Genomic DNA, 23,898 nt, shown 5'->3' with positions numbered 1-23,898 from the left:
CTCCTCCCACAAGCAGTTGTGCAATCTCTCTGTGGCAACGAAGCCAATCGCTTAGTCTCCTAGCATTACTTTCTCATGCACTTATAGCTGCCTGAATATAATTCAGTAACTGAAGATAAAAAGGAATTATTATCATTAAGTTGTGCTCTTCAGATCATATTTTGAGAGTCTGTGCTGTAGAGAAATAATTAAATGAAGATACATCTACCCCTTGGTTTTGAGCTGCTTGTATTAAAGTTTAAAAACACTCTGCAGTCAAGCATTGCCACCTGTTCTTTCATTTTAATTTAAGTATTTCAAATTATGTTAATGGAAAGCTGAAAAATGCTTGCATTCTGGAAATATGTACATTCACTAACCACCACAATTATTATCATATTAAATTTATGAAGATAAATGAAAAAAATGGCATAAAGATTAAAGGGTATTATAAAGCCAGAAAAATTTCTGCATGTATATTATACGCTACAAACATATATGTTTTCAAACCACTGTCTCCGCTATGTCTAGAGAAGGCACACATTTCAATTAATAATACATTCAGGCTTTATTTTCAGCTGTAACTTTCAGGAGACATTACCCTTTTAGGCATGATATTGTAAAAGTCCTACTGAACTTCAACTTTCATTAGAGGACATCAATCAACTTTCTTTCAGTAAAAACACATGTTCAGTGTAGACCACAAAAAAATTCTTAAACAACAAAAGAAAGCTCTATCATATATATTTTATATTTATATTTATTTATTTGTGACCAGAGACAAAAGATGCATTTATCAATTAAATAAAAAAAAATTTTCAAATGCAATTTTAAGTTCAAAACAATATCTCTTTTCTCCCACCACCCTGAATTCACACTTCAAGTGGTTTAATAAGCTGTACAGTTAGCTATAAGCAGTACTGTATAGTTAGCTATACAGTAACAGTTACTTAACCCACACATGCTTATCATGTTGCAAGTTTTCATTTTTCTTTCCAGTGATTCTTATTAATTTTTATCCTCAAATTTTCACTGATTTAAGTTGGATATGGTGAAGCTTATGTAGACAGGACCTTCTGGTTAAAACTGACAGACAGTTGTTTCCATTTCCAAACCCTTTTGATTTTTATTGGCTCATTAAATATGTATACTATGAATGAGATTTAAATTATCCTGCTATATAAATCATCCTTTTTTTGTTCCTCTCAAAGAGCAAAGACTACTGCCATCTTGCGGTCAAACATTTTGGTCTGACACACAGACACCCTTGGACTGCACCCAAACACCTTGTATTACAGTACTGATCCTTTTTTTTTTTTTTTGGGGGGGGGGGGCGTAAGAGAAAGATTCTAGAAAATAACAGATTTGAAAAAAGTTATTTTACTCCATTTCCAGCCCTCCCTAACTTCCTACTCCATGATAGAGGCTGGAAGCGCTGTCTTGTTAAAACACAAGAGCCAAAGCTGAGGTGCAAAACATGAGCTGCAGTGCTAGGAAGAGTATCCCCAATCTGCTCCTTCTCTCYGATGCTTAATAGGAAGTGGTGGGAAGGAACTGCTCTTAACTGCTCTTAAACTTGTGAACAGGTCAATTCTGGAAGACAGCTCTGCCACATAATTTCTTTCCTTTTTTTTTGCAATTTAGAGGCCATATGCAATTTATTGGAAATTCAATTTCCTTAAACAGTATGGATTTTCTGAGCACCAGAGGAAAAATGCAGTTCTTCCTATCAGAGAAAAATTCATTCCAATACTTCCCACCAATATTAAAAGATGGGGGCTAACTCTTAATAAAAATTAATAAATGAAGTCTTTATATACCAACTTTAAGAACGTATGTTGATAAGTGTCCCTACAACAAAATATATACATGCACAAACCTAAGGTTTGACACTTCTACTAATTGACACATAAAGTGACACTACACTTTTCTACTAATTGTGCATAGAAGATAAGTTTTACATTATTCATAACTTTCTTCTTGATATGTAAACCACGGTTTTGAAATTAGGTTCCAAGTCCCATGACCATAACATTGGCCCAGGGCTTTTCTCTCCCCTTACAAATAGCTGAAGCAAAATAGTTCCATCAAAATTATAATTCAATTAGGTTTCTTAAAAAATTAAATGGAAGAAGTTCAAAGAATTATTTTAAAAAAGGGCTTGAAGGAAGAATTTGTCTATACTTGGGTGGAGAAATGATAATTGCATATATTACAGACGTGCAGGTTTTTAGATTCCTGTTCTTAGCACCTAATATTAAAACTGCTACATATCTCATTTACCACCTCCACAAACTTACTATCTGCTAAAACAAGCAAGTAGGGCAATAATATGCGCAGAGCTTGTTATTCCAACACTAACTTGAACTACAGTAAATACAAAATACTCTCTGCCCCTCATGCAATATCATTCATACTTTTAACAAACATTGTTAAATAATTTCTAAAAATAGCATGGCTATGCATAGATAATACATAGCGTCCTTCACAAAAGAAAACCAGCATCTGTTACACATTAGCTAGAAGCCCATCTCAAACCAAGCCATTGCAACATTGGATATGCTCTTTTCTTTCCACATTTGCACGACCTTAACTTTTTATTATCTTTCACTTCTCCTCTAGTACCCCTGCGTTTTCTCATGTGTATGAACCACTGTCATCTACCACTACATTACGAATACGTTCGCTGAACAGCTTTCTATAATGCAATTACAATTCAGTTGACTACACAACATGCATATTGTAAAGCTCTTGGCAAATAAAAGTTTAAATAAATACTTAATTGCAAAGATTCTGATGACTTATTTACAGACAGGTACAGTATCAACTCTTTCAGTGCACCCCAGTGAGATCATAACTGTGTAAGCAGATTTACAAATGCTGTATGTACCCATTAAAATTTTGGGGAATATAGTAGTAATAAAAACAGAATGCCAAAAATCACAGCTTTATTGTGAATGAGTATAGAACAGCACTTAAAAGTGATGTGCTTAACTGAAAGAACTGTGTTTACTTAATGACATTGGATTACCTTCTTGCTGCGTCTCTTCAGACTTAGTTCTCACATGAATAACTCGGGGTCTCACAGGCGCAACTTCTGCAACTCCTTGGCTTCCTTCCTACATGTCACATATTAGAATCATGTTACAAATCTGATTTTTGATTTAGAAGCAGAGTAAAATTATGTGGAGGTTCAAGAAATATTCAAAGAGATTTTTTAAGGTTCATTAAAGCATATGCTTTTGTTCTACCTCCTTTCAACTTCAAAATAATTCAGACCTGAATTACCCTATTGCAACTTTGCTTCCTCTAGACTAACATCCTGGGAGCAGTAGGGATGACAAAGTGCCATTTAGACCTAAGGCATAAGAGACCCTCAATTCCCACTCAAAAGAATGTGGCAGGAGGAACTTTTTAAGATTTTTCTTCTTTTCTCCCCATACCAATACCCAGGATTTCCCCAATCCTCCTGGATTAAAAAAAAAAAAAGAGTTCAAAGCAAAAAGAAAAAAAATTTAGCACATAGGTTGGAAAACCTATGACAAGTAGAAAATCTATTTCCTTGACCATGTTTTTAAAACCATTTCTCTCTCTTCCTGAAATTCTTTTCAGGACCTATGTCTGCCATGATGCCTATCAGAAAGCGGTTACGTAGGATCAACAAATGCTCTGCATATTAAAAAGGAAGACATCACATTTGTCAAACACACTTGTTGTCTTAGGCTGTTAACTGTTTGGGACAGAAATTGTGGCACAATGACGTTCCACTACAATGTACACAGGAGCCATGAAATGTGCACAACCAACTCATGGAAACTGTAAGGCATTCTCTAAAACAGACCAACTTGATTTCTTCAGTTATTCTGATGATTCTATAGATGAATATATGCTTTTTAATGAAGCTTCCTAGAGAAGGAGGAACACTAGAAGGGTCATAAACTTCCGCATATCATACAGCATTTGAAGCCTATGAAGCATTGCTGTATGACTTTCAAGAAAATTATATGCCTTAAAAAGGAATGGCACGCTTGAAGAAGCTATGGTATTTGGTCCCCAAAAGCTAAAAAGGAGGAAAGAGAAAGCATACTTCAGTTCTGCAAGAGAAAATCCTACCCAGTACAGGCTTCAAGCGAAACAAACAGCCAGAAATACTGATGAGAACATTTCTGTCCAGCAAACAAGCACGGAGCCAAGGAAGCAATCAGGGCTTCCCATTTCTTTCAGCTAACAACTGTATCCTACGATAATGGGACTCTCAATGGTAATGATATTGCTTGTCATGCACTTAAAGCATGATCATTTAAGCTGGTGTTGCAGAAATCGGGAGGAACAAGAAGATAAGCCATTTAGTCGCTGCCCTTTTCTCAATGGCAGTATGGACACTATGGATACTTACATGTTCCAGTGAACAGATGGAGATGCCCACACTAGTAAAGAGCATGTTATCTCTGTAACAAGCAGCAGCATAAACCTCAGCAGCACAGTGGTGAGCCTAAGCTAATAAAAGTGATTATACATGCTGGGAGGTCAAGCTAGCATCTCCACAAGGCACTATTCGCCTGGATATGCCAGCTAGGACTGGCACTACTTCCGGCACCTCTACGCTCCATGAAGTAGACCTACATCATTCAGCATAATTTAAAGCTGACAAGAAAACAAGGAGCTGAGGTGATTTTCTGAAAGCAGGGAGGCCTAGCTTTAAGGTAGGTGGAAGTGTGATTGAAGGACATTGCTATCTAAAGGTCATCACCGTTACAGGACATTAAGTTTAAGCAGCGTAACAATACACCCACGAGGCCTTTTGAGGTGGGGGCTTTTATTGAGACAAACCCAAAAAATAGTTTAAACTCAAATGAGGTGCAAACAGAAGTTTAGACATAACACAGAGATTCATAACCCACAATTTTGCATTCCTGGAAGATTAAAAAAAAAAAAAATCTCTTTTGAAATACTAGAAATGAAAGCTAATGAGAATATCAAGCTGACAATCCCACTTAAAAAATGTTGATTATATAAAAACATTCCTACTTATGTAAGAGCATTATGAGAATATTTTGCAATTAACTCATTCTCCAAGAATTTAACAATGCATTTGGGACTTAGAGTGATTTAGATTTACCATCTTTGAAATGTTTAGCCACACAAATCTAATTTTCAATGTTTGTGCCTCTCCCATGAGCAAAAAATGATTTATTTAGAGCAAGAAGAGCCCATTTTCCTCCTTGCCATTCTTTTGCTTCCTAGAGCTAAGAGCATAGGGGCCAAGTGGCCACAAATATCACTTAATTCCTGTGTTATTAAACAAGAATGGCCATAACAGGTCAAACCAAAGATGCATTTAGTCTGGCATCCCCTCTAACAGTGGCTAAAAGCAGATATAAATCTCACAAAACTCCAGTGCCAGAAATGGAGGAACACCAAAGAAATTTGGGTAGGTGAGAAAATTCCTGTATGACTTAAGGCATTCATCTTGGAGCGAGTGACCACACAGGTGTCATTCATGACTAAAAGGCATTTTCCTATGCCCTACAGGAAAAGACAATGCTCATCCTGTCGGTCAGGGTCTGATCCGCACCCGGTGCCAGGGAACAAACAAGTGGCAATTACATGGCTTCTCCACACTGCCGCCCACAACCTCTCTGAAGCGAGGATCCTATTCAGACAGGTTACAGAAGCCATCCTAGCTTTGGCATGATAAATCCTAGTGTCCAGGAGTATTGTTCCCAGTTGAATCAGAACAAAGCTCCACAGAATCCAAAGCTGGATGTCATCTGAAGCAGTATGTGCTTTCTCAGGCCTCTCAGCAAACACCATTAAAAGCCTCATTTTGCGCCTCAAGGGATTGCTTTTCTCACTTTATAAGTAGCTGATACAGTTTCATTGCAATCAAGGTAAAACACTGGCTAGAGATGAAAACCAAGAAGTGAAAAGACTGATGTGCTTTTGAAACAAGCTTTCAAATTATCTCATACAGGGATTTTTTTTTAATATTAAGGAGCCAAAGAGATAGCTCCTGGCTTGCTGGTAGTCTGGGATGAAGCTCAGCTTCGTAATTTTTGGTTCAGTAGGCAAACCATTCCTTGTGTGCAAAGAAGTTCTGTCTCAGTGCTGATGCAGCAAAACAGAACCCTACCTTCCTGCTTTTAGACAAGGAAGACTTAATGAATCTTCTCAAAAGCTGTTGGGAGAGGAGTACCAGTGACTGGTGTAGACCCTGAAGACCTATATGAAAACACTGCCAAGTTAGCAAATGCAAGGACTTATGGAAAGCTGTTCAGAGAAATAAGGTGACATCTCAACATCTTAAAAAAAATTAAAAAAAAAAACAAAACCCAACATCTAGAGTGTTTTGGAGGATTTGCAGGTATACTGTCTCCTGCACAGAACTTTTCAGGAGGAACAGCTTCAACTTTGCCTGCTTGCTATCTGGGTCCTTTCAGAGAAGGAGGTTCAGATCTAGTACTGGATCTTATGGAACACAGCTTTGCCCCACACAGGACAGAAGTTGACTGTGGCTATCATGGGGCACGGTCACATCACAGAAAAGTTAAAAATCTACCCCTTGAGAAGCAGTGGTTTAGAGTCTTATGCCACAAACACCCATGTACAGGAAGACATGATTGCTTGGGAAAACAAAACAAACAAACAGAACCACAAAATTTGGGGTTTGATTTATTTAGTGCAAGGGAGAGTTTTATATGCCAGCAGGCAAAAAAACAAACAAAAACAAAACCCACATTAAGGATTCAGATGCAAGAAAAAGTTTCCGCAGATAACATAATACACAATTATACGTATATTTTTTTCCTCTATGAAAAACAACTAAGCTATGTTAGAACACCTTATATTCCTTGCATAGGTGAGACTAAGTGCCTGGATCAGCTTAAACGTGGTAAGTTATCATTTGCCTGTGCCCAGGCAAACTAAAACAAAACCTAACCACATTAGCTACATCTTCAGAGCAGGAGATGCAGATACCACTGGGTTCTTTATTACAGCTACTGGTGCTAGAAGAAGGAAACACACATTTTACTCGCTCTGCCCCTGTTATTTTTGGCTAGTGAAAGGATAACAAGGATACAAGCATCACCCCAACAGACAGCTGCTTAGCAGAATCCAGTCTTGCCTATGAACAATCACCCCAAGAAATAATACGCCCTGGTGATCTCAAAGTGGAAGAGGTATAATATTTCAAATCACCTTTGAAGATGCAGCACTTCACTTAAAATGACGTGTTTAAGAACTGGTCAGACAGCAAGGGCACAGTACAAATCAAGGCTCAAAAGCAAAACCAAAGACAGGTAAATTTAGGCTAGTTTATTAGGCTCTATTAGGCTATAGGGTGATTTAGGCTATTTTTAATATAGAACATCAGTGAAGAATAGAATGCATCCATGAACATATCAACCACACAGTAACTATACTATTACTTTCAAACACATTGTGAAGTTTAGCATATTAAAGAGCAACCCGACACCTGATTTTAGTTTTTGTCACTTGCTACTTGAATTTATCTTTAGTTAGTAGGAAAACCATCACCTCTAAGTAGAAGCACATACTAATAAAGCAGCAAAAGACAAACTCCAAGTTTCAAGTAGAAGTCAACAAGATCTTCCTCTACCTTCAACTGTTCTGAGGTGCACCGTCAATACTGCTTTTCAAACCCTGCCCCTACTACAGCAACCAAAGCTCCTGAAAAGCTAAATCAGTGGGCTACAATGGGTGAGGCAGAACCTCTATTGCTGTTTCCTCTCCCGTATATCTATATGCCACTTTTCTGTATTTGAAGCACTATGCCCCTAAACCACTGGAAAGTGCCACGTGAACTGAGTATGCATGGTGTTAGATCCTAGGACACCAGTGAAGCTGTGAGAAAATACAGAAATATTCAAACAGAAGGCAAGAGCCTAACAGAAAAAACATTGCAAGGATTCCACCTCCGTAAAAACCATCTTCTTTGTTTTACACATGTACTTTTCATTTCAATTTCACAGGGCTAAACATATCGCTTTAAGTGTGCCTGTTCTGTGATGTCAGTCTCCACTACCTAAATATGAAAATTTATCTTCCTAGATTTCAGTGCGCACTTTCTGACTAGTCAAAAAAAAAAAAAAAATCCTTTGAGTTTACCTGGGAGAGACCCTTGGAGAGAGATGTCACTCTGCAGCTTACTTGGGCTGCTTGCACAGCAGGATTTGAAACTGGTTGTGATTCCAATTCAGTCATAAGCATTGGACCATGACTTGTATCTGCATCTCCAAGAATTTCTGCTGAGAGAGAAAAATAAGGAGAAAAAAAGAATTCCTGATGAACTGGAGCAATAATCTCCCAGGCAGATCGTGTGAAGCAGGATGTGGAGCCTTTTCAAGACTGAACAGTGGAACGTACAATGCTAAAGAGAACAATTTCCTCTTTACACACTCATGGAATATCCCTTAAGTAGTCCTTGTGGAGAAAAAAAAAGAAAAAGAAAAAAGGAAATATATGTCTTTGGAAATGGAAAAAAAAAGATCAGTTTTATGATTTGTAGATTTCCATCATGGCAAGTTGTTACAGTAGCTTCAGAGCTGTATAGTTCATCATATCATTATATGCTTAATAAGTTTTATCTTGCATATTGGAACAATACTGGAAAGGCTTCTTCATGAAAATGTTTCACTTAGTGTGAGTTAAAAGAAAGCTGGATAATAGTCTATTTTTTAAAGAGGTAATTTGCTATGTAACCCAGTATTTATCATGCTTTTGCAGCCTGCAAGCATGTAAAACATCTTTATGAAAAACATACTGACAGCTCATGAAATAACTTTGCCTTCTGTTACCATATAGAGCCAAAGAAAGAATTTTAAGTCTAATTAACTGTAATTATTGTTCACTTTAAGACTACATGTGCCATATTTCATTTGCAATTTGGTTTTTATGTCCTTGATTTTAACCACTGAAAACAAGGATTTATAAAGGACAGACTGATCGCTACAATGCTGTCATATGCCCATATAAGCAACACTTTCTATATTCTACAAATGGACAACAGATTTCCATAATACAAATTAAAACTGGTCACAAAACTGAAGGCATTCATAGATACACAATCCCTAGGATACCTACAGATACATTTGCAAGCAAGTAACTCATTCTGACAGGGAAACTGTCATACTACTGCAAGTATCTACTGCAAGGTTATATGCTCGACTAGTCAAGTGTTTTAATGTGTACAGAATTACACACCCTGAAATATGTGAACTTTTACACCTAACTGGTTTAACAATTATTTGATTTTACCCCTAAAAATAATTCTTAAATAATGAGGAAATAGCACTTAGCGCTAACTCGCAATAGACTAAAGGATGTGCAATCTCACATACCCGTGAAGGATACAAAAGACTTGGAAGAAAGTGAAAAAAGCACAGATCATTCCCCCTCTCTGCCTCAAAGGAATATTTCATGTTCAGCATTGACTTCATTATCAAAAGGACTTGGAGACAAGATCTTCTGTTCCTCCCTGACATGAAAACATCATTACCTTCAAAGTAGATCCTAGCTTTTATACAACTTTGTTTCCTTAGTAATGTCAATAAATACCATGCTGGCTGGTTCAAAATGTTAGGTAACAGTGAGCTTAAAGGACTTACTCTCCAAATAACCAGTTCAAATGTGAATCAAGCTCCATTTCTCTGAGAGCATTTATATCACATGTTGAACACATTCAGTTTCAATCCACTTCCTATTCGTCAAGTGTTAATAACATGAGAAATCCTTCTCTTGTCAAAATCATACATGTGAAGATTAAAAGGAGAGAAAAACAGTTGTTTGGTCACTTTAGATACTGGTCTAATAYGGTATAGACAACTACTCTGTTTTAGATGACTCAGGGCAACCATGTTTGTCTTATTACAGCTTAATAATTATTTCAGTTTTGTCTAATTAGATTTAAAACCACACTCACCAAAAGTAGGAGTTTCTACAAACATGTAGCAGTTTAATTAAGCAAGTACAGAAATACATTTTCAGATAAAAATGGAGAAAATGGGGCAGAAAGATGAGGGAAATGAATGATGGGCCACAGTCTATTGCTTTACCACAGCAATATATTCCTCCAATACCTTGAACCACAATGTGTGCCTCAGCTACCCATCTGGGAGAAAAAGAATTTCCAGATGTTATAGGAATATTATGAAGCTAAAATATATTACAGATTGTGAGACACTACGGTATTGCTCTGATGGAGTGATAAAAGTAATGAGGAGGAATGCTGTCAGAGGAGAGAGAGAAGCCGCTGGCCCTGCCAGTGTTAGTACCTGTTCTATGGAAACAGACCTCAAGAACGGTCAAATCAAGTGTTTTTGAGTTCTGAATTAGACTTAAAAGAATAAAACACATACTTTGCAAGTTGACTTTTGCATAGGGAAGTGGGTACTTGGAACAATTTTAGTTCAAAGTGTAGCATATTAAAGAATTCTGCATTAGCCAAAGAAGAGTGAAGACACAGCTTGAGTCAAACCCACCCAAAACAATTCTCAGAATAGGAATGCTAATCCTTTCATTGCAGTAATTGCCTGTATTTAATACAGGAGTTGAACACACTCTCTGAAATAATTTCAGATACTATTATAGAAAACCTCAGAATACAAGTAAATACCACAGACCAGAAATAACAATTTAGTTATACCTGCACTTTGGGCAAACTGCCCTGGTGACGGAGCACAGAAACCCTGGTTTCTACTCTCAGAAGTCCGAGCAGTTGGATGATCCGTATAAACTGAATGTCTCATTAGGATATTCTCTGCTGCTCTTGTCAGTCTAGGTCTTTGACCTTCACTGATCTCCCCAACACTATCATCAGAATCCTACAGAGAACAGCAACAACAGAACAGCAAGTTTAAAAATACAATTCACTTCTTTCAAAAATCAGGCAATATTATCTAATTGTGTTAACCCTTAAAGCATAAATGAACTTAAGCCTATACTACTAGCCTTGAATAAAGACAATTGAAAATTGAAGAGATACCATCTAACTGGGTTTGAAAGACCTACGTTTATCAGTACTGGACTGAAAAGAATCATTCACAATCAAAGAACATCACTGCTTTTGTTAGTGGTGTTCCAAGGTGATCAGAAACTGAGTTACATTTTTGACACAGGAATCTTTAACATTACAGATATAGTCATTGCTGCCTGCCTGACCTTGTAACATCGAACAGCTTTTAAACACTTCAAATGTCTGTTGTACAGCATGTCAGATAAAAAGATTCCTTTTCAAATAGGTTTGGTAGCCCATAAAATGGACATGTTTCTCTGGATTCTGACTTTCAACCAAGCTGCAGAGAAAAAACAGTAAACTTGTTTCTATGCAGAAAAAAAAAAAAAAACAGGCTGAATACACACACACGCATGGTGTTATTCTAAGGAAATACCAGCAACATCTACGAGAATATTCTTCTCTTATACATGACCAGCTATGCTTGTATCTGTCTTGCTAGAAGCTGTGGAGGAATTTATTAGTCTTGTATGAACAGCCAGAGTGGTCTGTGACTATGGGAAAGGCAAAAAGCAAATTAGAGATGCATTTGTATTTGGCAGTGCTGACAAGAAAATGTCATTACAATTACAGTCAGATTCAAAGCTGGCACTGTAGAAAGCTCTTCACTAAGTTCATCTATCAGAGCTTGCTAAGCAAAATAAAAGACAGACAGACCAGGGGAACAGTTAAGGAGGTGAGTGAAGTTGTTAATTATTTAGACTAAACTGACCAAGACAGAAGGAAGAAACTGCATATGCATCAGTATAGTCGCAAAAAGCAAGAAACTGTCCTAAATAAAGTGTTCACGAATTGTGTTGCAGTATTCAAGGTTCACTTCCTTTAAACATCCCTCCAGCTACATTAGTTTGATCAGATGCCCACTCCAAACTACTTTTTTCACGCAGAAAATAGCTAAATATGTTACCAAAAAAAAAAAAATTACTTTTGCCCCTTGTAATGCAGACAATTGTATTTTTCTGCTAAGTCTGTTTTTTCTGCCAACCTATTATGAATATTTGGGATTTTTGTTCCAAGATCTGTATCAACAACATATGCAAAACTGCATGTAAACATTTCTGACAGCTATTCTTCATACTTCCCCAAAACACTCATCTGGCTGTAAGCGCATGGAACTTGTACTGCTAAACATACCACTTATACTGCCAAAGCGACAGAAAACTTCCCTGGTTTTCAGAATGACAGGACAAATCTGGCATACTGTAACAGTCATGTACACAGCATGAAAACTAGGTATGTGTGATAGTACATACAGCAAACTTGTTTATAACAACACTAAAACTTCAGTGTTTTTAAAATATTTAGTTGAGAGCAGAGCCAACGGAAGTGGGATCACTTCCAATAGAGATTAAAGTGGATGAACCTGTTCCACAGCCAACAGGAAAGATAAGCTTCAGATATTTTACCCATTTTTGAACAAAAAAGTATCATTTTGAAACTTGTATGTTTGTTTCACTACTGTGCTGCATGGAAAAGGACGGTAACTTACCTCCGAATGGCACATTCCTTCTTGTGCAGCAACAGGTGCCTGATTTAGTTTGGCAAAGAGAGTCAGGACAGGGTCCCTGTGATAGCCTTTATGGGGTCTTCTCACCACTTGCCCTTCACTGGGAGGATCATAGTCCTTTAAACAAAGAATAAAGGTCCACATAATACATGATGCCAAATTATTCTTTCTTTAGTTCATAGTTAAACTGTTTTCTTTTACAAAAGTTGTTACAGTTATCCATATTTAGAACGTGTCATGAAAATCCAGGCATCTAAAAATAAGCAGACTGTCACACAGCTTTCTCCTTTTACTAACAAAAGTGCACAGCCTTTAAGAGCTTGATACAGAAGATCTTAATACTTTCAGATGGACAATGTCTATTAGGCCTTCGGGTCCAGGGAGACAGTTAAATTCACACATACCAGATGCTCATAAAGCTCTGGCTGTACAGCTGCTCTCACCAGCAGGGATTTAGCTTCCTCAACCATACAGAACAGTTTGAGGATGAAGAAAGAATATTGGAAGGAAATATGATCCATTTGACAAAGAGAGGGAAGAATACCTTAGCAATCAGGCTTTCTAACCTGATGGGGAGAACTTTAACCTAAATTCACCTAATAACAAGAGTCTTAAGCCTAGAATTTAGGGGAGGAAGTGCTGCAAACAGAAGAGGTATCCAAAGGGAAAGCCACAAGAGGGACTTTACCGTCTTGACCAGAAGGGAGAGCATTCTCCTCAAGTGTCTATACACTCACAAACAAAGTTTGGACAACAACCAGAAAGACCTTCAAGTTCAGAGCATAGTCTCAGGGCTACGACATGAACGAAATCATAGATATTCGATGGGATAGCATGCACGAGTGAATTATGGGCATGTATGGGTACAAATGTTTAGGAAAGACAGGCAGGGAGAAGAAAGGGAGTATCCTGCTCTAGGTCGTAGAAACATCGCATCACTGAGGTTGGAAGGAACTTCTGGAGATCATCTAGTCCAACTCCCCTGCTCAAAGCAATCTCAAAAAGAGCCACGTCCAGTGGGGTTTTGAATATCTCCAAAGATGGAGACTCCACAACCTCTCCAGGCTACCTGTTCCAGTGTCTGATCACCCTCTCCATAGAAAAGTTTCTGATCTATTCCTGTATTTCTATTTGTGCCCATTGGCTCTTGTCTTTTCACCGGGAACCACTGAGAAGAGTCTGGATCTGTCTTCTTCACTACCTCCCATCAGGTGTTTATACACATTGATAAGATCCCCCCTGAGCCATCTCTTCTCCAGGCTAAACAATTACAGCCCTTTCAGCCTCTCCTCCTGACATACATCATACGCTCCACAAAGTACACAATACTCCAGCTCCGGTGTCACCAATGCTGAGCAGAGGGCAATAACACCTCCCTCACCCTGCTGGCAATGCTCTTAATGCAGCCCAGGATGCTGTTGGCCTTCTTTGCTGCCAGGGCATATTGCTGGCTCATGTTCAGCTTGTTATCCACCAGGATCCCTAGAACCTTTTCTGAAAAGCTGCTTTCCAGGAGGCCAGCCCCCAGTTTGTGTTGGTGCATGAGGTTATTCCTCCCCAGGTGCAGGATCTGGCAGTTCCCCTTCCCCTTGCTGAACTTCGTAAGATTCCTGTCAGCCCATTTCTCCAGTCTATCAAGGTCCCTCTGAACGGTGGCACAAACATCTGGTTTATCAACCACTCTTCACAGTTTCGTATCATCTGCAAACTTGCTGAGGGTGCACTCCGTTCTATCATCCAGGCCATTATTGAAAAGGTTAAACAGTACTGGCCCCAGTATTGACTCTTGGCGTAGTGACTGGCTTCCAGTTGAACTTCATGCCACTGATCACAACCCTTTGAGACCAGGAAGTTTTCAGTTCAGGGTCAGGAGTTCCTTGAATGCACAGACCTCCGTGTGCCTGTTGAAGGTCTGAGTCAGGATCAGAGGGGAAAGGAACCCTGGAGACACTGTGGTCAGGGTACGTTTCAGAGCATCTGAACAACAGAGAGTAACAGAGGAGACTTTCTACAGGAAATTAACAGCAGTCTGCTGATTACAGCTCTTCATCCTCATGGGGGATTTCAACTACTTGGATAACTTCTGGTTTGTGCGGGAAGGTCTCTCTGGAGGTCCATTCCAACCAACACTGTTATGATTCCACTATCAACTTGTTTTTTGCTTTCATAAAGAAAGTAGTTTGGTTTGAGCATAGTATTACTGTTTGATATTACCATTTATATGACAACAACGTCCTACCAAAAGGGTACATGAAGTTGGGGGGGAAAGGGGGAAGGGAAGAGACAGACGGAGACAATACCTGGGAAACTTTTAAGACAATGCACTAAAGAAGACAGATAACACTCTTTAGTGAAGTTTTAAGCAGCTTTAACCAACTCCAGCCTCAGCAAATCTACTTTAATAATTTAAGCACACAAGCAACCACAAGACGGCTCTAAGTTGAAACAGCTTAGAGCTGTTGATAGAATTTCCTATTTTATTTAAGAGATCCTAAAACTAGTAACAATAAAAGATGAAGATGCATATTACCTACCTCTCACCTACAGAAGTATCTAAAACATTCAATTTTATTATAAATTAGTTTGGACAATGTGTTTTTTTTCTTTGGAGCTCTGAAATTCTAACATTTTTTGTAAGCATACAGTTTAAAAGCGTAAGTTTAAAAAGTTTAAAATTGAAAATGCTTAGTAAAGGACATCTGATTTACCAAGCTGCTTAAGGTGGACTACCATTCTAAATTCAGTTCTTTATTAAAAATTTCCTTACCATTTCATTGGCATCTCCTAATGTACTTGTTAAGCTCTCAGTAAGAGCTGGAAGAGACAGTCCTTCTTCTGCTAAGGCTGAAAAATATTTTAAGTTACAAATACTAAAAAAACATGAGTTACACGAAAGCAAGCTAAGGTCATATTCTTCAATAATTGCCATGCAGTGCTCTAGTAAGGTCAGAAATTCCTACTACCAGATGTGTAGTGGAAAGACAGATTTTCAGTCCACAGGAAAAAAAATCACTCTGATATTTTACTTTCAATAAAAATTATTTATGGTACTTGCATGAGACAATCTAAATTATTTTCCGAGCTGATCTTATAAAAAAAGAGCAAATTTAATCTTTTGTTCATTAGTAAACAAATGCTTTTGTTCAGAGAAGAGAAAAGAATGATGAGGTCTCTTAAATACATCCAAAAACACGAGCTGAAAGTTAAGGAACAAGTTAACGCTTGTAGTTTTATCAGAGAATGTATGAAATGTAATTCCAATAGATTGGAAGACAATTTTATAAAGAAAAAAAATTATCCAAATTCTAATTTCCACAGATTTGTTTAGTTAAAGTTACCTCTTGCAGCCGCCATCTGTCCATAGCTGAAGAGCACCTCCCCTTCTGAGATGGGCCTATCTGCAGTTTCCGTTTCTGTTCCCGTGAGAGTAAGGCTGCTTTCCCGTGTGGACTGCCCAGAACTAACTGTAGGCACAGGTGATGGAACCTGTGGTTCACGAGGAAGCGATTCAAAGGGCCTCGCTGATGACTGCCAAGATGGCAGAATCAAGGCCTCTGGTTCCTCRTCATTAGCCACTGACATTACACTAAAATGTAAGAATACACATTGTGAATACATCAAAATGAATTGAACGAAATTGATAATACTGATTAAAGTCTTAAAACAACACTGAAAATAAATAAATTTGCAAATATTATTTCAAATGGAAGAGTACAGCATTTTACAGAAGAGCCTGAGCATCAATGTGGTTAAATAACCTTATTAATGAATTTCTGCTCATAGCTAAAAATTACTGTGTTTTTGTTACAAAAACCCACTGAGGCAAGAGAAAAAAATAAAATGCTAATAATGTCCACATGACATGTCATTGTTACTRTAGTTATTACTAGCAGGTTTTACAATACCAGTTTACTAAGTACAATGGTCAGCAGGACAATGAATAAGAACTGATAAATTCTGGGARAGGTCCAAATTTCACATTTCTCCCCAAAATACAAATCAAGCAATTCTAAAAAAGAATCCTGGCTTACTGCARTGCCTCCTGACATAAACATTAAGCACTTCCCTCTACTTACTTTCTGAGGATATGTGTAGAAAGGATATACATATGTATTTATTAAGAAATGAGAAAACCATGCAGACTTAAACTCACACAGCTCTGGGATGGAATCGTTCTTCATTTAAAGGACTGGGTTTCTCCTCTTCCAGAGGGAGTTCTGCATCATCCCATGGGTTTGGAAGCTTTGGACTTTCCATTTTTGCAGCATCAGAGAGCCCTTCCGAGGCAGGAGGGCTCGGAGTAGTTATTCTAGGGGGTGTATTGGCAGGGGTAACCACAGGTGTGCCAACACGGCTAGTGGAAGCTGGATTCTCAAATCCTGCATCTGTGAAGCCAAATTTCAGATTAGAAAGGAAAGCAGGCAATAACTCTCAGGCACAGAGCTTGACAGTTCCACTAAGCACTTATGCAGCTTGCCAAAATTTTTTTGATAGTTATGGAGATGAGGCTAGATTAAAACTAGACTCTTTATAGAACAATGTTAGCATCTGAAGGAGCTAGAAACACCTCAGCTCTTTACTGCCTGTAGTAAGGGAGTCTGCCCTGCACTTTAAAAACTAAGCTGCTTTATTTAGGGAGTGTAAATTTGGCTTAATTAACATTAGGAACACATGAAGCAGCAAAAGACTTATTTTTCTGATGTGAAAAAGTATGTCGGGGTGGAATCACACAGACTGTAACAATATGCATTAAGTTTGATAATAGAACTGTTATCAAATAGATGTTTGCTTTTTATACAAATTAGCTCATAAATTTTATACCACATGAGTCCCCACTTGAATCATAGCCTCAAGAGTGTTTATCCTGAGAGAAAACATGTCTTTAAAGAAGAAAATTAAAGGCAGTAGATTAAAGCATATTTGTCCTTTCTCAAGTTCAATTATTATTTTCACTACCTGTTTCTTTCATTTTTTCTTGTTCATGAACATCGCCACTCATTTCTGTAATAGACGGAGAAGACTCTGGAGTTTTGACCGGAGGCAGTTCTTTTTCTGAAGGTGGTGTTTGAGGTGGTGTGGCCTGGGGTGTCGGCAATGGAGTAGGCACAAGAGATTCCTGAGGGAATCATAACCGCAGTTATTACCTCAGTGCAAACCTTGTATCTTCCAAGTATACCCACAGTTAGTCAAGGGAAAAGGCAAAAAGAAAAAAAGGAGAGAGAGAGATAGAGAGAGAGAGAGAGAGAGAGAGAGAGAAAAAAACAGGCAGGGTATCATAAAATAAGAACAATTGTTACTTAGATGCATGCTTCATGGCTGTAAATCCTCTATCTAAATATAAAATTGCACTAGGCTAAATGAATTGCCTCGGACAAAATAAGTAAGTTAAAAAAAAAAAACAGTAAATAAATATTACATGGATTTTAATAAAGCATTTGATGCTTTATTAAATAAATGCCTCATTTAATAAAGCATTTTTTATGCTAAGGAAGAAAATATTTCCTGACATGGACAAAACAGAGTCAGTATAATACTTTTAAGAGAACCAGCTAAAAGAGAAGATTATGAACAAGGCAACAGCCAGGACAGCAAAGCACTAAAACGGGCATGAAAACAGTCACTATGTTCTTGAGCAAAAACCAGTGATGAAGATATATCTGACAAGAAAATATGATGGTTCTCATTCAGGCTGCTATAGGGGAATAGGATGGACTAAACAACCTCTCAAGAATTGTTCCAGCCTGTTTTCTGACATTCCATAAAGAAAACAAGACAAATGCTAAAGGAACGTTTCCACGCTAGTTCCTCAGAATAAGTCAGACTGCTGATTTTTATTAACGACCCACACAGGGAGTGGAACATGCTAACCCATTTAGCAGTTCACACACAACTGCATGACTGACTCCCCAGTCAAGACCAGTCTAAAGTGGAAACCATAACAGTAGGACCCAACAGGAAGAGCGGAGGATTGGTATGCATACAGATGCTTGCTTTATTTTGCCTAGTCAAATAAAGGCCAAGAAGGACACAACTAATCTCAGCAAGTACACAAACGAATAAATACAGAGAGAAAACAACCATTACAGCTCAAGGACAATGCAAGTACAGGAAAAGGAAGGCTTAAAAGGGCTATGAATAAATTTAAATGGTAATTAGAGAGAGGGTTACTTAGTATTACAAGAACAAGCTCTGAAGAACAGCCCTCCTTAACATCACATCCCCCTTAATGTGTAATGGGGTGGGGAAGAGCTTTCAGACACAGGATGGCTGTACTAAGTCTACAGCAGTAAAACACCTCTGTTTGCCTGAGGAATAATCTCATTTACAGCTGGCAGTAGGTGGTATTTCAGTGTATGTGCACTGTGGTGGATTAGAATAATTGCTCTCACTTTCACCAAACCTTTAAAGAGTTGGATTTCTAAGCACAGCCCTTTACACATCTGTCTCAAAGACATTATACAGCCCAGATCACTGGATTGTAGCAGTCATGCTGTTATCAGAATAAGAGATAGCTGTCAGTTGATTATGAAAGTGAACAGAGAAAATTATTCTGTCTTACAGGGAGCTCTAATCATTTAAGCATTTGCTGAAAACCACCGAATTCAAAATGCAGAAAGAATTAATATTTATCTTTACAAATATTACAGAATGTCTGCCAACCTGTAGGGCCAAAAATAATACTGTTCTCAAGCAAAACTCTATTTTTCACTCTTGCAACTTTGCAAGAAAGTGACATAGCTATACTTTGTTGAAAATAACATACTTGTCTTTTGACAACAGGAAACCCAATACTAAGTCTTTTTCTTAGAAATCAGTTTTGTGCTCAGCCTTAAAAATGAGTAGAAAAATAAAGCATGTTAAGGGAATACAAGGAATTCACATTTTCTGAGTGAAATAAGTTTAATCTTGTTGCCTGCTGGGGTATAACAAGGAATAAGCAACAAATGCAAATCGGGTCCATTCAGTTTTCCAGTCTTTCTCTGACATTTTCATATTTGAACAGCCATGCTATCAAGGACTTATCCCTTAGAACTTCAGCAGGAAATCTTACATAAAACAGGCTCTTACCAGCATAATCGTTGTACTTGGAACAACATTTGTGGCAGGAACTGCTTTCTGAGCCTGCCTGTTACCCAGCATGGTGGCAATTGTCTCACTGAGAGCTTCATTCACAAACTGACTGATCATTTCTGAGTTCACGGGCACACCAGCATTGATAAAGAGCTGAAATCCTCCACCACCTGCCACTTCGACTGAAAATGAAGAAACACAAAGTACACATCCAGGTCTCACTTCTTAAAACACAGGTATTTTACTGCAGCACCACATTTTTGTATTTTACAGATACAGAAACTACAGTAGAGAAACTATTCAGGACCATAAAAGAAGCCAGTGCAGGGTAGTGACATCATATGAGAAATGCATTTGGCTCCTTTGCTCTCATACTTTTATAAGGGAGGTAGTTTTTGACAAATCTATTAATAAAAGGAAGGCAAACATGTTCCAGGTGTAGCAAAATACCATGCCCAGACAAATCTGATTTGCCTGGCCAAGGAACAGAAGTTGGTTTGCCACAGTGATGTATTTTGTGTTCACCTTTTCTTTTTTAGATAATTTATTTTAAAGGCCTTTTAAATATGTGCTCTGCCTCAACATAAATTAAAGCATGTATTTTTGCATATAACAGTTTCACTGGTTTGTATTATCTATAGTTAGGCTCAGGCAACAGCTACTGATGCAACTTTTTAAAATTAGACTGAATTTGAGAAAATTCATCCACCACTTTGAGGGGAAAAAGCAACTGTAAACAATAACTCCTACTTACCAATATCAGAGGTTACAGTCTCGCCGTCTTCACTTTCTGATGTGCTTACACTGGGTGCTATTTCCTTCTGAACTGGGTACATCCCACTGATAATTTTTGCCATTATCTCTTGTTCCACCCTAGCAAAATAAAACCTTTATACCTATCAGCAAGCACTAAGACACCTAAACGTATATAACAGAGCATTCTTGACACAAAGGAAAAAACAGGCAAAATTAAATGGAAGCTCAAAGGAAAGGTGAAAAGGGAGGGGAGGGGTGAAGAAGAAAGGGAAGGTTATTCTTACAGATTCATTCCTTCTTCCATATTTACACTCCTTCTATTTTGTAACTGTCATTTGCACTGCAACTCACCAATGTATCAGCCTGTTTTCTATAGTCTCTCTCCTTTGAATCAGTTCATCCAAAACATCAGAAGACTGCTGAGGAGCAGAAGCCACTGGAGGAAACAAAGGACCGTTGTATTTTGGAGAGGCAACTTTAAATTGTCCATTAAGCTCCAGAAGAGGCTCAGAGAATTCTGGAATTTCGTCACGCTCCTCTTCCTGATCCTAATAAATAAAAAGTAAATTAAATTATGGTACATTTTTGTAAGATAATGTCATTGAGGCAACCTTTAGATTTTTGTTTTTGGGGGGGGGGAACAGTCATAGATGTGTCAAAGCACACAAACCACATTCTCCATTCTTATTATGTTGTAGTTAATAGATGCAGTTCTAAACCTAGCAAATCATAAATCTATAGAGGTATAAGAGTACAGGAACTGCTAAGTGACGCGTGATTTGGCTTATGTTTCCTGCCTGTACTGCATAGGGCAGGGAGCCAATGGTAATTCTAATACTTGAGAAATTTACTTGTGACATAACTGAGGTTTCTTGAAATACATATCTCAGAAACATGCCTTTTTTTAAAAAGAGAAAGCCTTAAGAATCTTACTGTAGTCATTTGTTGGGGAGGAGGGTTAGAAATTAAATTTTTATTTTAAAAAAGTCTCTAGTCTGAAAAGACATATTCCCAAAAGTTAATGAGCATGCAGTCAGTCAAAGCTCTAATAAATATATCATCATTGAAGCTTAGACATTAATAATCGACGTGTATGTTAACTCTTTCACTAACTTCGGTTGCTGAAAAGGTAGAAGGAATTTCTTGGCAATCAGTTCACAAGAACCCCAGAGACACTTTGAATCTAACCTTAATGTGCTATTCCTAAAAGTCATGAAAGTTATTCTGTGTGCATTAACAATGTTTGACTGTTTCCAAAGATGTCATCCCCCTCCCTTTTTCCTCCTGAGTGCATACCCAGCATTAAGTCCCCAAAAGCACAGTCACCAACCCATCATATCATACTATAACACTTTAGCAATGTCTCCTGATGGATAAGAACCTGTATCCTTCATTCAAAAATTAAACTTAAACATTTCCAATAGTAATATAGTTCTATAAGAAGAAAATTAGGCATGTCAAAGAGAGTTGAAGAAATGAGCTCTAAATTACCAGTGAGAACATGTGATGTTGCATAAAAAAGCTCATTGGGAATCTACATTTACTGAGATTGATCTCCTTCAGATTGGCAGGAGAAAGTTTTCTTTTCCTTTATATAAATTAAATTCACTTTTAACTGATAAAATAAAAACCTTAAATATTTCTTATGCATAAAAGAACAAATCACTAAAAATGGAAAGAGAAGAGAGAAAAACAAAAGAGACAGTAAGAGCTTCCTCTCTCCTTCCCCAGCCCACTATTAATGCTTCTCTCCCACCTTAATATATGCTAAAGCTGGAAGAAGTCAGACAGCTCCATGATGGGTAGTGCAGTGAACAGCTATTTCTCTTGGTGGAGGAAGGGTAATCTTTCTGCATCTTTAAATAGTAATAATTTTCCAAAGAAAAGCTGTAACTTACAAAGCAGGCAAAACAGAACATGCATATTTGGGCCAACAAAGATCACTGAACTATTCTATGCATTCATTCTGAAATAAGACAGTAAAGTTATACTCAAAATGTCACCGGATGACTTGCGAGCTGATAAGCAATTCATTCTGTTAGGATATATGCGTTCATAACCATAATTCATGCTGACAGCAAACGTAAAGACGCCTTTGTCCACTGTTTCGTTATGCAGTTTCTTCTGACTGCATTACTCCATAAATTTTCTTTGATGTCTCCTATTTAATATAATCTTTTCTTTAAGTATGCAAAATGCAAACATCTGGATTAAATAAACCAAGTACATACAATAAATTTTGTGTATAATTAGTAACTTCTGACAAACTTTTGCAAACTCTCCTGCATTTCTAGATTATATGCATAAAATATTTTACACTTAATAGTGCACAAATCTAAAAAATATCTAAAAATTACGTTCATTTGGGGGTGATATATTACCTCAGATGAAAATTTTAAAAAGAATATAATACTGAGTACTTATTTATACAGCTTGAACTTGCACATATATCACCTTGTAGCCAGTCCTGAATAATCTGCACTCAATTTTGCATTTTACCTCCTCGGAGACCTTTGAAAATATCTATCATGACTCCCGATCAAAATAATGCATATATTAGAAAGGCTTTCAGATATGGTTGGAATATTAATCATTGTACTTTAAAAAGTATCAAGCTGAAATTCTATTCACTTCCCCAAATTACATGGAAATAATTAAAATATATTTGAAGTGATTAGGTGGTACAGATTAATTTTGTTCCATTACCGAACATGCATATGTACAGTCTTTTATTAAAGCCATCCAAAACTTAGACATAGATTTCTTTTTGACAAAGATTTCTAAAGCAATTTTCACAAGCCAAGTCTGGCTGTATTACAGACGCTACCTGTGATCTTTTGTCTGAAGAGCTACACATGTAAAAAAATCATAATCATAGTGTCCCAAAGTGCATTTATGAGAAAGCCATCTTGAGGAAGATACGCTTACTCTGATCTCTGCAGGTTATATACGTTAGGGTAGTATTCAACAACGTGTAAGTACACAGCTGCTTCAAAATGGAAGCTGAAATTCTGAGAAATAAGTTCCTACCTTGCAATTAGGGCATGTTTACAAAGTAATAGTAGTAGAGAGGACAAAAAGCCTGCCTAATCTTACAGCAAAGTCTAAGTTTGTTAAAGGCATTGCAGGATGTGGGTGCTCATGAGAGATGGAGACTAGACTCAGTAAACCTGAAAGTCCATTCTGAGCTCATGCTAACCGAGCACGTTGCTCGCTCTGGAATAAGACAGKGTCCACAAGAGGGTCGGCATTATGAGATCTCTTCTGTGCAGAAAGACTGAAAAACTCATGTATGTACACCCACTGATCAAGAACAAACAAGTGTGTAAATTAAAGCTAGTAATAACCTTTCCACTTTGTTCTATTCTGGAATAAGAGCTCCTAATTCAACTGTTTTGGAACAAGGAACGCTAGATCTTTAAACATTATACAGCCAGGTTGCTATGGGAGAACAATGTGCATCACCTCTTCCTACAATGGGGCTTAGATTTTAAAAGTTGGGACATGTCGCATTAGCCTACAGGAACTGCTAAATCAAATCAGTATTACA

At 37.6% G+C, this 23,898-nt stretch overlaps 1 protein-coding gene across 8 annotated transcripts in view; it reads right to left on the bottom strand.

Moving 5' to 3' along the window:
* Nucleotides 1–23,898, bottom strand: part of KIAA0586 (KIAA0586 ortholog) — a 59,982-nt gene that overhangs the window by 7,339 nt on the left and 28,745 nt on the right. For 7 of the 8 annotated variants that reach the window (XR_003251957.1, XM_026056116.1, XM_026056113.1 and 4 more), the window contains exons 21-31: nucleotides 20,700–20,896; nucleotides 20,347–20,465; nucleotides 19,590–19,774; nucleotides 17,478–17,637; nucleotides 16,675–16,906; nucleotides 15,860–16,107; nucleotides 15,289–15,365; nucleotides 12,504–12,638; nucleotides 10,646–10,823; nucleotides 8,110–8,249; nucleotides 3,011–3,098 (exon numbers count right to left, since the gene is read on the bottom strand). Coding sequence is in view for 7 of the 8 variants with exons in the window: in XM_026056116.1 (XP_025911901.1) it covers nucleotides 3,011–3,098; nucleotides 8,110–8,249; nucleotides 10,646–10,823; nucleotides 12,504–12,638; nucleotides 15,289–15,365; nucleotides 15,860–16,107; nucleotides 16,675–16,906; nucleotides 17,478–17,637; nucleotides 19,590–19,774; nucleotides 20,347–20,465; nucleotides 20,700–20,896 (1,759 nt within the window). In the remaining variant the exon portion in view is untranslated. The remainder of the gene's footprint in view (nucleotides 1–3,010; nucleotides 3,099–8,109; nucleotides 8,250–10,645; nucleotides 10,824–12,503; nucleotides 12,639–15,288; nucleotides 15,366–15,859; nucleotides 16,108–16,674; nucleotides 16,907–17,477; nucleotides 17,638–19,589; nucleotides 19,775–20,346; nucleotides 20,466–20,699; nucleotides 20,897–23,898) is intronic. The other variant, XM_026056111.1, reaches the window with a different exon arrangement.

The sequence above is a fragment of the Apteryx rowi genome, unplaced genomic scaffold (assembly GCF_003343035.1).
Source record: "Apteryx rowi isolate R43461 unplaced genomic scaffold, aptRow1 scaffold_13, whole genome shotgun sequence".
Taxonomy (NCBI): Eukaryota; Metazoa; Chordata; class Aves; order Apterygiformes; family Apterygidae; genus Apteryx; species Apteryx rowi.
The sequence above is the reverse complement of the archived record's forward strand: the minus strand, read 5'-3'. Positions and strand labels throughout refer to the sequence as shown.